The sequence below is a fragment of the Melopsittacus undulatus genome, unplaced genomic scaffold (genome assembly GCF_012275295.1).
Source record: "Melopsittacus undulatus isolate bMelUnd1 unplaced genomic scaffold, bMelUnd1.mat.Z mat_scaffold_56_arrow_ctg1, whole genome shotgun sequence".
Classification (NCBI taxonomy): Eukaryota; Metazoa; Chordata; class Aves; order Psittaciformes; family Psittaculidae; genus Melopsittacus; species Melopsittacus undulatus.
In genome coordinates this window covers 231,457-245,372 of record NW_022994426.1, presented here as the reverse complement: position 1 = coordinate 245,372, position 13,916 = coordinate 231,457, and the positions used below count along the sequence as shown (strand labels likewise).

General features: G+C 51.3%; 1 protein-coding gene across 1 annotated transcript in view; it reads left to right on the top strand.

The window, feature by feature from the left end:
* LOC117438713 (hydrocephalus-inducing protein homolog) overlaps positions 1-3,485 on the top strand; it is a 40,352-nt gene extending 36,867 nt beyond the window's left edge. Inside the window, 5 exon segments of the mRNA XM_034074155.1 lie at positions 614-777; positions 1,035-1,185; positions 1,432-1,662; positions 2,279-2,503; positions 2,969-3,485. Coding sequence (XP_033930046.1) covers positions 614-777; positions 1,035-1,185; positions 1,432-1,662; positions 2,279-2,503; positions 2,969-3,427 — 1,230 coding nt within the window. The 3' untranslated portion in view covers positions 3,428-3,485.
* The last annotated feature ends 10,431 nt before the right edge of the window (positions 3,486-13,916 follow it).

Here is a 13,916-nt window from a genome sequence, read left to right as displayed (position 1 = left end):
TTGCACGTGCTCAGCATGTCTTTAATGTAGAGCCTGCGTGAGGAGTCTTGCAGCTTTCAGCTGCTGTGGAGGCAGAGGAGATGGCAGAGGCAGGTGTCTGGGATCCATGGGCACCCAGAATGAGCATGGATATGAGCTTTCCATGGCCCACGGCTGGTGGGCCCCTGTTGTGCCAGCTTAGAGGCTGCTGTCTGGGCAGTGCTGTTGGGCTAAGGCCAGCAGGACTGAGGCAATGGAGCTCATCAGGGACGGGCACCCCCTGCCCAGGGCTGTCCCTGCATGAGCACAGGCTGGCAGGGACGTGCCCAGGTGAGTGTGGCCAGGAAGGGAGTGTTGGGATGTGCAGAGCAGCTCTGCTGCAGGGCCCGTGTCTCCTTGCTTTGCCCAGAGATGCTGCCTCTGTGTCCTGTAGCTGTGCCATGTGCTGTGGGCCATGCACCCACTCACAACCAGCTCTGAGCAGGTGCGATGCTGGTGCCTCCTCCTGCACGGGACAGGGCTGCAGGCAGAGCTCTGCCAGCTGGGCGTGCTGGAAGGTGCTGCAGTGAGAGCCTGAGGCATGGGGCTGGCCAGGGGTGCTCCAGAGCCGACTTGTCCTATTCGTTGTCTGTAGGGCTCCATCTTCTTCCCCCTGCCGGACGGGACAGGCTTACGCTACCACCTGGAAGGAACTGCTGAAGCCCCCAGGTGTTCAGGGGCCATTTCCCGGCAGGTTCCATGCAGGAAGTGCCACACGGAGCTCATCCCTGTGTCCAACTGGCTGCACAGACCACAGAGGTGAGTCCAGCCCAGGAAGTCTGGAAGTGCCTGGAAGCTCCTTCCTGAAAGCTTGTCCCTCTCCTTGGCCATGTCTGCCCATACCCACGTTCTGCCTGTGCAGAGCCACCCTGGAGGGCTTTCCTCCAAGGGGGATGAGAGCTGGTGCCCTGTGCCTGAGGCACTGAGGGTGAGAGGGGCTGTATTGTACCCCCACTCGATGAGTGTCCTATGGGAGTCCTTCCTATTGACCTTCACTGCATCCTTCTCACCCACAGGTTCCTGGTGGTTATTGACATGCTCAAACCAGAGAACCTGGAAAGCAGTTCTGTGCTGCAGGGGTGTTCCTACATGGACGTGCCAAGCTCTGCAAAGAAGGACTACCAGCTCACCTTCCTCTCCTACAAAGAAGGGGTCTTCAGGGCAAAGGTAAGTGAGGACACTGGTCTGCAGGGCCCTTCGAGGAGCTGTTGGCTCACTGAGAAGCTACACGCCTCTTCATACCTCCACGTGCACAGGTCCTATGAAATACCACATGTGCTTTCTGTGGTCCTGTGCTCTTCCTCGGTGGGTGCTCGTAGCCATTCCTGGAAGCAGGACGCTGAGCTCAGTGGGCTCTTTTGGGTCTGTTTTCATGTGTGGTATGAGCAGCCCTTCCCTTTCTGTCTGATTTAGGTGACCTTCCTCAATGAGACAACCGGAGAGTACTTGTTCCACATGGTGACTTTCAAGGCGGTGGCTTCAGGACCCATGGGCACTGTTCAAATGAGCACCGCTGTTCGGCAGAGAGTGTCCTCCAGCGTCAAGGTGGACAACCCTCTGCCTGTCCCGGTGACGTTTGACATCAACTGCAAAGTGCCTGACGTCAGCGTTCCCCAGCACTTTACTGTCCCTGCACAGTCGAAGGTAGGGGCAAAGCTCCTCCGGCTCCCTCTGCTCTCCCTGCTCCTGGCTGGAGGGGATGCTCTTGAAGGGTGATGCCTGAAAGGAGCCATATGGGGCTTCCTTCCGTGGTGGCAGCTCCCTGCCGATGATCTAGAGAGGGAGCAGTGTGCGAGAATATCCCCAGTGGGCATCATCCTGCGCTGGTGGAGCCTGCCCTGCTGCCCCCTGGAACACGCTGCAAGTGGGCCTCACGTGGCAGGTCCTTGTGCCACGTGCCCCTCATGTAGTGTGGTGCTTCCAGCTGTGAGTGGCTGCAGGACAAACCTCAGCGCACAGCCGGGTTGTCTGCAGCCTGGATTGACAGGAATTGGTGTGTGCCCCGGGGGAGCACAGGGGCTTTTTATGGTGGGAAGCTTCTGGCATCGTGCTGGAGGGCTGTGAGCTGTTGGGATCTGTCCCTATGTGAACCGTCCCCCAGAAGGAGCAAGGCTGTGCCCGAGAGAGGGGAGTCAGAGCGGGGAAGGCAGCCCAGCCTTCTGGCACTGCCCGAGCACAGCAGGGACCAGCTGCCCCTTGTCAGGCACACGTGTTCCCTGCCTCTGCCTGACAAAGTGGCTTTTTCCTTCCTTCCTCCCAGGCGGATCTTGTCTTGGAGTATCAGCCCCTGCAAACGGGTGAGAGCAGCGGGCAGCTGGTTCTCCAGAGCAGCGACTTGGGCTCTCTGTTTTACACCCTGCAGCTGAAAGCCACCTGGAGCAGGCCAGAGAAGCCCGTGTATTTCCGCACCAGGCTGGGCTCCCGTCAGACCATCACCACCAAAATACGGCATTTTGCCCAGCAGAAGACCGAGTACCTCGTACAGGTGAGCGCGGCTGCCGGGGCTCTGGCTGGGAGGCAGCTCCTCTGGCCAGCACCAGCCCTCTCCACCAAGGGCTCCAAGTGCCTCTGGCTTGGGGTGGCAGAGCCAGGGTGGCCATGTGAGCCCAGGGGTCTTCCCACTGGTGTGGGCTTGTCACCAGCTGCACTGTCCTCCCTTGCGGGCCCGTGTCTGCTGCCCTGGTTGGAGCTGCTTCTGCAGGCGCCACGGTGCCTGGGCTTGCTTCCCCCTTGCAGCCCAGGGCTGGCAGTCGGGCGTCTTGGGGCTTGGGTGCAGGGTTGTCCCTGCTGGGCACGTTTGCACAGTTCTCGTGCCCATTCCCCACAGGCACTCACCAGGAGTGTGGTGTGGGTGGGCCAGGCCAGGGCCAGGGGACCATCGTGTTCTTCCCGATGTGCTGGCTCTGCTGTTGTGACCCACCCCCCATGGTCTCTTGTCTCCCCTGCACAGACCGACTGTGCCGACTTCCAGACGGCAAAATCCATCAGTGCGGCACCCGCCAGTGCTGGGGGCTCGGACCTGAGCGTGGAAGTGACCTTTGAGCCCTGCCACCTGGGCGAAGCCAAGGCCACGCTGCAGCTCAGCTCTGCATTGGGCGGGCAGTACTGCATCCCACTCATCGGCCTTGCGCTGCCCCCTGAAGCCCAGGGCCCCTTCCTCATCCCAGCCGGCGGCACCACCTCCATCTCCTTCAGGAACGTCTTCCGGAAGGCCACGGCGTTCCAATACGCAGTGAAGCACCCAGGCTTCACCGTCAGGGCCCCCGAGGTGCTGCGCGCCAAGAGCAGCACCACCATCACCGTCTCCTTCGTGGGCGGCCCGGCTCCTGTCACCAGCAGGCTGGTGGTCTCCTGCCCTGGGGGCTCCTGGATCTACCACCTCCGGGGCCTGCCCTCCCCCCGCAAGTGAGCAGCTGCCCCCGGCCCTTCCTGCCACGTTCGTGCTCTCTGGAGCAAATAAATGTCATTTAACATCCTCCCACATGACGTCCTTGTCTCTAAATGGGAGAGACGTGAATTTGCTGGATGGACACCCGGTGGACAAGGAATTGGCTGGATGACTGCACGCAGAGAGCTGCGGTCAGTGGCTCTATGTCCAACTGGAGACCAGTGAGGAATGGTGTCTCTCAGGGGTCGGTGTTGGGGCAGACCCTGTTCAACATCTTTGTCGGTGACAGACAGTGGGATCGAGCACCCTCAGCAGGTTTGCTGACAACACCGAGCTGTGTGGTGCAGTCAGCGTGCTGGAGGGAAGGGATGGCATCCAGAGGGACCTGGACATGCTGGAGAGGAGACCAACCTCCTGAAGTTCAGCAAAGCCGAGTGCAGGCTCCTGCCCCTGGGTCGGGGCAATCCCAAGCACAGCTACAGGCTGCACGGAGAAGTGATTCAGAGCAGCCCGAGGAGAAGGGCCTGGGGGTCAGAACATGAGCTGGCTTCAGCATGGGCTTGAGCCCAGAAACCCCCTGTGTCCTGGGCTGTATCACCACCAGCATGACCAGGTCAAGGGAGGTGATCCTGCTCCTCCACTCTGCTCTCATGAGACCCCCACTTGGAGCACTGGGTAGAGTTCTGATGTCCTCAACAGAAGGATATAGAGCTGTTGGAGCAAATCCAGAGGAGGGCCATGAGGATGCTAAGGGGGATGGAGCAGCTGCTGTACAAAGACAGGCTGAGAAAGTTGGGGCTGTTCAGCCTGGAGAAGAGAAGGCTGCATGGAGACCTCATAGCAGCCTTCCAACATCTGAAGGGGGCCTACAAGGATGCTGGGGAGGGACTCTTGATCAGGGCCGGTAGCAATAGGACAAGGGGTGATGGGCTTAAAGTGAAACAGAGGAAGTTCAGGTTAGCTAGAAGGAAGAAATTGTTCCCTGTGTGGGTGATGAGGCACTGGCACAGGTTGCCCAAAGCAGTGGTGAATGCTCCATCCCTGCCAGTGTTCAAGGCCAGGTTGGACGTGTCTTGAGCACCATGGTCTTGTGTGAGGTGTCCCTGCCTGTGGCAGGGTGTTGGAACTAGATGATCTTTAGGTCCTTTCCAATCCAAACCGTTCTATGATTCTGTTATTCTCTAAGATTCTTTGGGAAAGTATGGTTAAGACTTCAGGCGGTTCCCCTTAAAGGTAAAAAGTGGAGAATGAAGACCTTAGGCCCACTGTAGGAGAGGATCTGGTTCGAGACCATCTTATGAACCTGAACGTGCACAAGTCCATGGGACCTGATGAAATCCATCTGTGGGTCCTGAAGGAGCTGGCGAATGAAGCTGCTAAGCCACTGTCCATCATATTTGAACAATCATAGCAGTCAGGTGAAGTTCACAATGACTGGAAAAAGGGAAATATAACCCCCATTTTCAAGAAGGGGGAAATGGATGACCCAGGGAATTACAGAGCAGTCAGTGTCACCTCTGTGCCTGGCAAAATCTGGGAGCAGATTCTCCTGGAAGGCATGCCAGGGCACATGAAAAACAACCAGGTGCTTGGTGACAGCCAGCAGGGCTTCACTAGGGGGGAATCCTGCCTGACCAATAGGGTGGCCTTCTATGATGGGGCTACGGAATGAATGGACAGGGTTAGAGCAGTTGATGTCACCGACCTGGACTTGTGCAAAGCATTTGACACTGTCCCACACGACATCCTTGTCTCTAAATTGGAGAGACATCAATTTGATAGGTGGAGCACTCAGTGGGTAAAGAACTGGCTGGATAGGCACATGCAAAGAGTTGTGGTCAATGGCTCAGTGTCCAGCTGGAGACCAGTAATGAGTGGTGTTCCTCAGGGGTCAGTGTTGGGACCGGTCTTGTTCAACATCTTTGTCCCTGACATGGACAGTGGGATTGAGTGTGCCCTCAGCAAGTTTACCGATGACACCAAGCTGTGTGGTTCAGTTGATCCACTGGAGGGAAGGAATGCCATCCAGAGGGACCTTGACACACTTGTGAGGTGGGCTGATGCCAACCTCATGAAGTTTAACCATGCCAAGTGCAAGGTCCTACACTTGGATTGGAGCAATCCCAGGCACAGCTACAGGTTGGGCAGAGAAGAGATTCAGAGCAGCCCAAGGAGAAGGACTTGGGGGTATTGGTCGATGAGAAAATGAACATGAGCCGGCTTCAGTGTGTGCTTACAGCCCAGAAACCAACCATATTCTGGGCTGCATCAAAAGGAGTGTGACCAGCAGGTCAAAGGAAGTGCTCCTGCCCCTCTGCTCTGCTCTCGTGAGACCTCACTTGGAGTATTGTGTGCAGTCCTGGTGTCCTCAACACAGAAAAAGGTCATGGAACGGTTGGAGCAAGTCCAGAGGAGGCCACGAGGATGCTCAGGGGCTGGAGCAGCTCCTGTATGAAGACAGGCTGAGAAAGTTGGGGCTGTTCAGCCTGGAGAAGAGAAGGCTGCGTGGAGACCTCAGAGCATCTTCCAGTATCTGAAGGGGGCCTGTAAGGATGCTGGTGAGGGACTCTTCCTTAGGGACTGCAGTGGTAGGACAAGGGGTAACGGGTTAAAACTTAAACAGGGGAAGTTTAGATTGGATATAAGGAAGAAATTGTTTACTGTGAGGGTGGTGAGGCACTGGAATGGGCTGCCCAGGGAGGTTGTGAATGCTCCATCCCTGGCAGTGTTCAAGGCCAGAATGGATGAAGCCTTGGGTGATATGGTTTAGTGTGAGATGTCCCTGCCCATGGCAGGGGGGTTAGAACTGAATGATCTTAAGGTCCTTTCCAACCCAAACTATTCTATGATTCTATGAAAGAGCTACATGGGAAAATAAATCTGACAGAGAAATTGGTCAAATAGGCAGTCCATTTTGAAAGCTGCAGATCTCAATGTGTATATTGTAATACCTGCTACTCCACTGATGAGCTGACTCTTACCGTGGTTGAAGTGATCTTGGAATGATAATGGAATGTTGTCCTGAAAGCGTCAGCTCAATGCTTCAAGAGCAGCTGAAGCAAATGAGGTGCTGGCAATCTTCAAAGCAGGAATTCAAGATAAAACAGAAGGCACTGGTATGCCACCAAACCAATAGTGTGCTCTCAGCTGGAGTGCAGCATGTCACTTGACTCCCTCATCTCGCTTAAAGGAAAATGGAAATGCAGTACAACTGGAAGAAGTCTGGAAAAGAGTGGCAGGGGTTATTGTAGCCATGGAATAACTTCAGTAGGAAGAACCAACTTGTTTTCTTCATCCTGGATCTTTGCCCCATTTGGCCTTGAGGGAGAAGGAGGAATGAAAAAGTCTGTTCCTCTTTCTCTGTAGTTTTAAAGCAATAAGCAGCATACAAAAGTTAACAGCAACTATTATTCACTGGCCCTCCCAGTAAGAAAACAAAGGAGTGTGGGATGAAGGGAATAAGTGGTGGGTGCAACACAAACCCAAAGAACTGGTTCTTGACAGAGTATGTCATTGACATTGTTGCCACAGGGTGTTTCTGTAGGTTCAGAAAATATCAGGATGAACTGATAGAACAACAATCTGTTGGGGTGTATTAAATAGAGAAGCCTTTGTGTTAGGCTGTTCTGCAAGTGCATGGAGGCAAAGAAGACATTCAGGGAGCTGTGCTACATACTGCCTTTGCTTATTAAACTCCTTTTTCCCAAGAAATCAATTTTCTTGGCTGATGTGGAGGTGAACGTTTGGTCTGAGCTAGTATCCCATTTTATAGGAGGAGCTAGAAAAGTGCACGTGAAGAGATGTCATAGGTTACGATAATAAAGGGCCTTGAGCAGCAGGAATCCTAATTCAAAAGCACACAAAAGCTCTGAAAAATAAGAGAAAGTGGAGATTGAGGTTGTTCTTAATTATCCTTTGGTGTGTCTTCATAGACTAAATGGCATTTCTTTGTATTCTTAAAGACACAGCTTGTGTCTAGTGCTTTCAAACACTGTAGCCACTAACTGATGGCTTCCTTGTATGTGAGGTTGTACCTTCTGAAAGCTAAAACAGAACATATTTTATTAAAATCAAAACCTGTAAGTAACAGAAGGTAAAGGTGTCTTTAGTTGTTTATCTTCCTTGCTTACAGCTTTAGTTTACTGTTAACTGCTTTATGGGTAATCCTTGTCCCTGGCATTTGTGGAAAGAGATGGAGCTAACAGCTGTCACGTTTCCATTAGATAAGAACTGAAAGATCTGGAACAGAGGCAAAGAAAAATCTTCTGCACTTATGGAAATAACACTTGTAGACATCATTTGTGATGTCTTGTTTCTTGCACTTGCAAAATGTTGTGTGGCTAGAAATGCCTCCTGTCAGTCATCGGTATATAAGTTTGTAATAGTTTTGATAGCAGATTGTATTTACATGACGTGTTGCTTCTTCCCAGATTCTGCAGCAGGTGGTGCATGGGTGCAGTGAGAGCATGCTAGGGACAATGGCACTGACAGCTTGCCAGTTCATGGAAGAACCCGGAATGGCAGTGCAGAGGCATTAATCTAAACATCCTTCTAACAACAATAGCAAGTTTGAGGTAAGTTAGACCTGCAGTGTAGTACAGTGCATTTGCATGGCTTGAAGAGTTCTAAACCATCACGGTGGTTGAAGCAGAAATGTCAGTGAGCCATGTGTTTACCTGTGGGACTTTGTGCTTGAAGCCCCTGTGAAATACCTGTTCAGCCTTGCTTTTGGAAGGGCTGCTGCTGGATGAGTGGGGCCTTGCCCTGTAAAGAAATAGGTTCAGTAAGTCACATTTATTTAATCTCCTTCAATCATGTGAAAGTGCATAACTTCAGTGGTTCTGCTGTGTGTGTGTTTGCAGCAGATCATATTCTTAAATGGTCTCAGGGCCTTAATGAACAAATATTTCTACCCTTTCAACCCAAGGTTCATTTCCGTTTGCCTGTTACTTCCTTGTGCTGTCAGATGAAAGCTGGGAGTGGAGTCTCATTTTTCTTGTCTTCTCATTTTAGGCTATCTTATCCTGACACAAACAATTCTTATTTTCTTCTCTTGATATTGTTTGAAAGCCTTTTCCTAATACAGTTTAGTGAGTAATTGTTGCCTCTGGGCAGCCTTGGGGTTTGTCATTTATCTGCAGCTCTGACTCTTCTGATTTTTGTTGTTCAAAATGCATAGAAACCTTTAGGTTGTGGCAGTGGAGATCAGTATCAGCAACAATTACCACTTCTAATAAAACCCTAGCCATTAATTTTACATGCTTAAGAGCTAACGCAAACAATAGGCCATGCTTTACATTTGTTAAATTAGCTCTGGATAAAAATATTACAGAGGGTTGTTTGGTTCTGGGGGGATTTGTTGTTGGTATGGTGAAAGTGAAGTAGCTCTTTGGTAAAATAGTATTGCAGGATGCAAAGACCATATGTTTATTTCTCAGGATGAAGTTCACATTCCTGGTGCTATCTACCTCTCCATCAAATGTGACTCTCAGTGTAATACATAAGAGGGCTGTGAAGAGTTGCTCATGTCCAGCAGCAGTGATTTCCAGCAGGATCGACTCAGCTTCCGTGGGTCTCCACAGAAGTGGAATGACTTTGAACGCCCAGGTGAGTATGCTGTGTTTCAAAGTGCAGATGCGTAGGCTATTGATGGTGTTTTGGACTCTCAAGAGAAACTAATGACACTTGTATGTAGATGTTCCTGAGATGGGTGGGAAGAAAAGACAATCGTTTTCCTGTCCCAGCCTGTTTGCTCTGAGGTGCTGCTCTTGCATTTGTTTCTTGAAAGCAGGCTCATCTGCTGTTCTGCTGCTTGACCTTTTTTTTCCCACCCTTTGGTCAAAGCATGCACTCAGTGACTGGAAGCAAATGTTGCTCTGGATTCTGCTCCAGCACAGTCCTTGTTCTGCACAACATTCACTTGCATTCTTCCTGCCTTCTCTTACTTTCCACAGGAAGCACATTGGTAAAAGCCCAGCAGATAGGCTTATCTCTTCTCCCTGCTACACAAGTGCTCAGGTAAGGAGTGTGTGCCCGTGCCTTGTCTCCAGGTGTTGCCACAGAGTACAGCTGAAAAAAACTCACTCAGTTGACTGAGAGTGAAATTCTCCTATAACATCAACAGTTTTTAGCTTTGTATTCATGCCACATCCGAATTGGAGACTTTTTTAGCTCCGTTTTTCCTCCTGCATCTTTACAGTTGGAGGCCTCTGAATGTGTGTTTGTGTGAGATCAGTTACTCATCAGAGCCCGGTGAAACAGCTCATCCTTACGGACATTTGAAATAAAGCCAGTCTTAGCCAGGAGATTGCTTGCAAGAATTGCCAACAAATTAGATGGGTTTTTAGGGTGGATATGAAGTCTTGTTAAACAAACATTGCATTTCCTTTAGCAGCTGATTGACTGATTCCGAACAAAAAAGCTGTACCATCTATTCCTTGGAAAACAAAGCAGCATTAAACATTCCTCCTCTGAAATACTGCACAGGAAAATACTTACATAGTTTACCAGTGATATGTATACAAACACACCAGCTTGCATAAACTACCAATTTTACTTTTTCTATGCCTGAAATGGTTTAATTCATTCATGTATAATACACAGCTTTGGAATAGTCATCTGTTTCAAGGAGAATATGGGAATTACTAGAAAAGCTTCTACCTACAATGCTTATTATCATGCTGGAGCTATTAATGATAACACAATTTGACAAGCAGTTTTATGACTTGAAATAAAAAACAGTATGGAGAGGTGAAGGAAAACTACCTCCTAAAGCAATGAAGCTTCCAGTAAATAGGGTGAAATTGTAGACCTTCCTGGAACAGTATTCTTTATGTAGCTCAGTAAAAGGGGAGCTGCAGAGCTGTGTAGAGACAAGTATTCCATCTAGTGAGAAATTTCAGTTTTGAAACTTGATGTTATTCTGAGTTGTAATAAAACCTGAAAAATCCTAAAATTTACACCAAAAAGCTTCCCAGTTTTCTTTTTGTATCTCCTAAAAGGATGTTGTGTTAATGAAAGTGTCGCCGTTTGTGATGTAAAGCTTAAACCACTGTATAAACAAAGTTCTAAACCACAGTATTTTCAAGAATGGTTTAAAGATCCTCTTAAAGTTTGGTTGTTCTGTGCTCTAATTCTGATAACTACCTACCTGACGTGCTTTCCTTTTCCCATTCCAGGAAAACAGATGGAAGGGTGTTATATCTAAACCCCTTAATTTACTGTAAAAAATACTCAGTAGGGATAAATGAGTGTCTGATTAACCAGTGTAACTTGGTTTTGTCTTCCATAGAACACTTATCTCTGAACTGTGGCAGTATCTCTGTACCAAGATTGTCCTGTCTCCTTGAAAAGCGCAAACCTAGAGTCACATGGCACATGAAAACTGGGTACAATGGAGCAGCCAAACTTTAAAACCTCACCGCTAAACCTAACTCAAACCTCTAATCCTAAAACTCATTCTACACCTAACCCTAAAACTCAACCTAAACGAAAACCTAATCCCTAAGTCTAACCTTAACCCAAACCCCTAAGCCTATCCCTAACTCCTAAACTTAATCCTAACCAGAACACTAAACATAACCCGAAACCCTGAGACTAAACCTAACACTAACCCGATCCCTGCCCTTTACCCAAGCACTAAACATTACCCCTAAGCCTAAGGCTAAAGCTATCCCTGACCGTAGCCCTACCACCTAACCCAAACCCTAAGCCTAAACCTAACTCTAAAGCCCCTAACCTTAACACTAACTCTAACACTAACCCTAAACTTAACCCCTATCCCTAATGCTAACCCTAACCCAAAATTGCTCGTGTACTGGGACGAGCAGGTTTTAATCCACCTCTATCAGCTGCTGCAGCTGCCTGAGGAGTGGCCACTCAGTCAAGTCCCAGGGAAACTCTTCCTTTATGCACTGGGACCTGCCTGAAACGTCAGGAGCTGATCCACTACCCCTGGAGAGCATCGTGGCCTGACCATTCTTGCTCACTCAGCCTCAGCTTTTCACGGTCCTTTCCCCTTACCCGTTCTCAACGCGCACCCCTTCTGCTTGGGACATGACTGCTCCTCAAAGCCCACCAACCACTGCTCCTCCCTTGCAGGACTCCTGCTGCTGCTCCCCGCCTGCAGCACATTGTGAAGCACAGCTCACATCGGCTGCAAGGGGACACTGAGGAAGAGGCAGCGAGAAAATTTCACACAAAGATCATCTCAATGAGAACCGCTCTAGAAAGGATCAAACTTGCTCCTCATAGGAGTGGACAAAGAGGAGGTTTCTTGCTGCTTACTGCAGAGAGAAATAGCACAAAAAATAGGATCTTTTATTCCTGAACTTCCGTTGAAAATGCTGCAGCAACTCATCACCAATGTGCCCAGGCTGGACAGGAATGAGAGGGACAGTAAAGAAGTGCCCAGGGAGGCATGGGGGCTGTCAGCAGGGAAAGCGGATCCCACTTCAACACCAACATCAGCCCAAATTCAGGGTGCCCAGAGCAGCTGTGGCTGCCCCATCCCTGGCAGTGCTCAAGGCCAGGTTGGACACAGGGGCTTGGAGCAGCTGCTCCAGTGGAAGGGGTCCCTGCCCGGGGCAGGGGTTGGAGCTGGAGGAGCTTTAAGGTCCCTCCCGACACAAACCACATGAGGGTTCAGGTGCCCTGACTGGATTCACTTATCCAGACCCTTTCAGACAGATCATTCAGATGGGAATGATCAGTGCCCAGGCTGAGACAGCAGCAAAGACCACAGCAACCACCGTGATCCTCAGCACATCCTGCAAGGGAGAGGAGAGACCTGGAAAACACAAACCCGAGGAGCTGAGAGTGAGAGCAGTGCTGGGCCCAGCAAGGGTGGCTCTGCTGCTCCATGGGGCTTCTCTGTCACCAGGACATGGGATTCATTTGTCACCCGCTGTCGAATCAGCGCTTTGTGCTGCAGCTGTGGTCCATGGAATGCCCAAGCTGGGACAAATCCTGCCCACGGCTTCCTTGGCCACCCCCCGGCTCCAGAAGTGCTGCAGGTACCCTCTGCAGCGGGCACTGACACACAGCACTGCCCCAGTCCCTCCCTGCCTGCACTGACAACAGAAAGCAAGGGAGGGAATTGTGTTTCCAGGATGGAGCCTCTGTCACAGCCTGGAAGGTCTCCTTGGGCAGCAGCACCAAATCTGCTCCCCCAGGACATGTTGGGAACCTCTTCCCAGAGTCTCCCTGCTGATGTCTCCATTCATGACAAGCTGATAGTGCATAAACAGTCAGGTAATGCCCCTGCCCTGCTTGCACCCATTACCTGCTCTTTCCTCCCATGCTGTCCTGGGTTTAGCTACTACTGATTGAGGACTTCCAGCAGGATTTTCAGGCTCTCCCTTTCTCCCATGTTGACAGTTGCTTTGTAGATGCCACTGTCCCTTTCCGGGACACCCTCCAGCAGGAGAGATCCATTGGATGGATGAGAATCAGCTCGTCCTGCATAGGGAGCATGGATGGCTGGGCTGTGGGACCCCCTGTAGTACTGCAGGATGGTGTGGGAGCTGTGCCATTGAGGTATTCCCACTGCACAGAGTAGACCTGCGTGATGTTACCCAGCCCAGGAAGCAGCACTGGGGATCCCACAGCAGCAACTTTACCCTTGAGGGGTTCCCAGATTCCTGCAGCTGTTGCAAAGGCACCAGCAGCCTTTTCCCTGCTCAGGGAAAGCTGAAGGTCTCAAAAAACACCCAGTTTTGGGGAAGGACAAACTGGGAAGAGTAAAGTTCCTTCCTTTTCCTTTCAGCCTGGAAACCTCCAGCAATGAAAGACAACAATGGTACCTTTGCCTATGAGGATCACGTACATGGGACAGGCAGCAGACTCCTGCTGGCTTCCTCCTCAACAATCCCCCCTGTGAGAGAGCCCAGTGAGCTGTCACTGCTCACAGACACCCCTTCCCAGCGCCCTCACCTCCCATTCCTCTGGAGCACAGCCCCCGGGCTTCTCTTCCCCACGGAAAGCCTTTGGTGGGATCCAAGAGCTCACGGGGAGGACTGAGGCTTGGAAGGAGCTTAAGATGCCTTCTACTGGAGCAGCTGCTCCAAGCCCCTGTGTCCAACCTGGCCTTGAGCACTGCCAGGGATGGGGCAGCCACAGCTGCTCTGGGCACCCTGTGCCAGCACCTCAGCACCCTCACAGGGAACAGCTTCTGCCTCAGAGCTCAGCTCAGTCATCCCTTGGCACCCCCATAGCCCCCACAGCACCCCAATGACTCCCCAGCACCCCAGTGACCCCCCCCTGCACCCCAATGACCCCCCTGCACCCCCATAATCCCCCCAGCACCCTATAACCTCCCTGTGCCCAGTGACCCTCCTGGCACCCAATGCCCCCCCACACCCAATGAGCCCCTTGCACCCCAATATCCCCCCAGCACCCCAATACCCCCTGCACCCCCATAACTCCCACAGCACCTCATAACCTCCCTGCACCCAATGCCCCCCAGCAGCCAATGGCCCCCAGCACCCCAATACCCCCTGCACCCCCATAA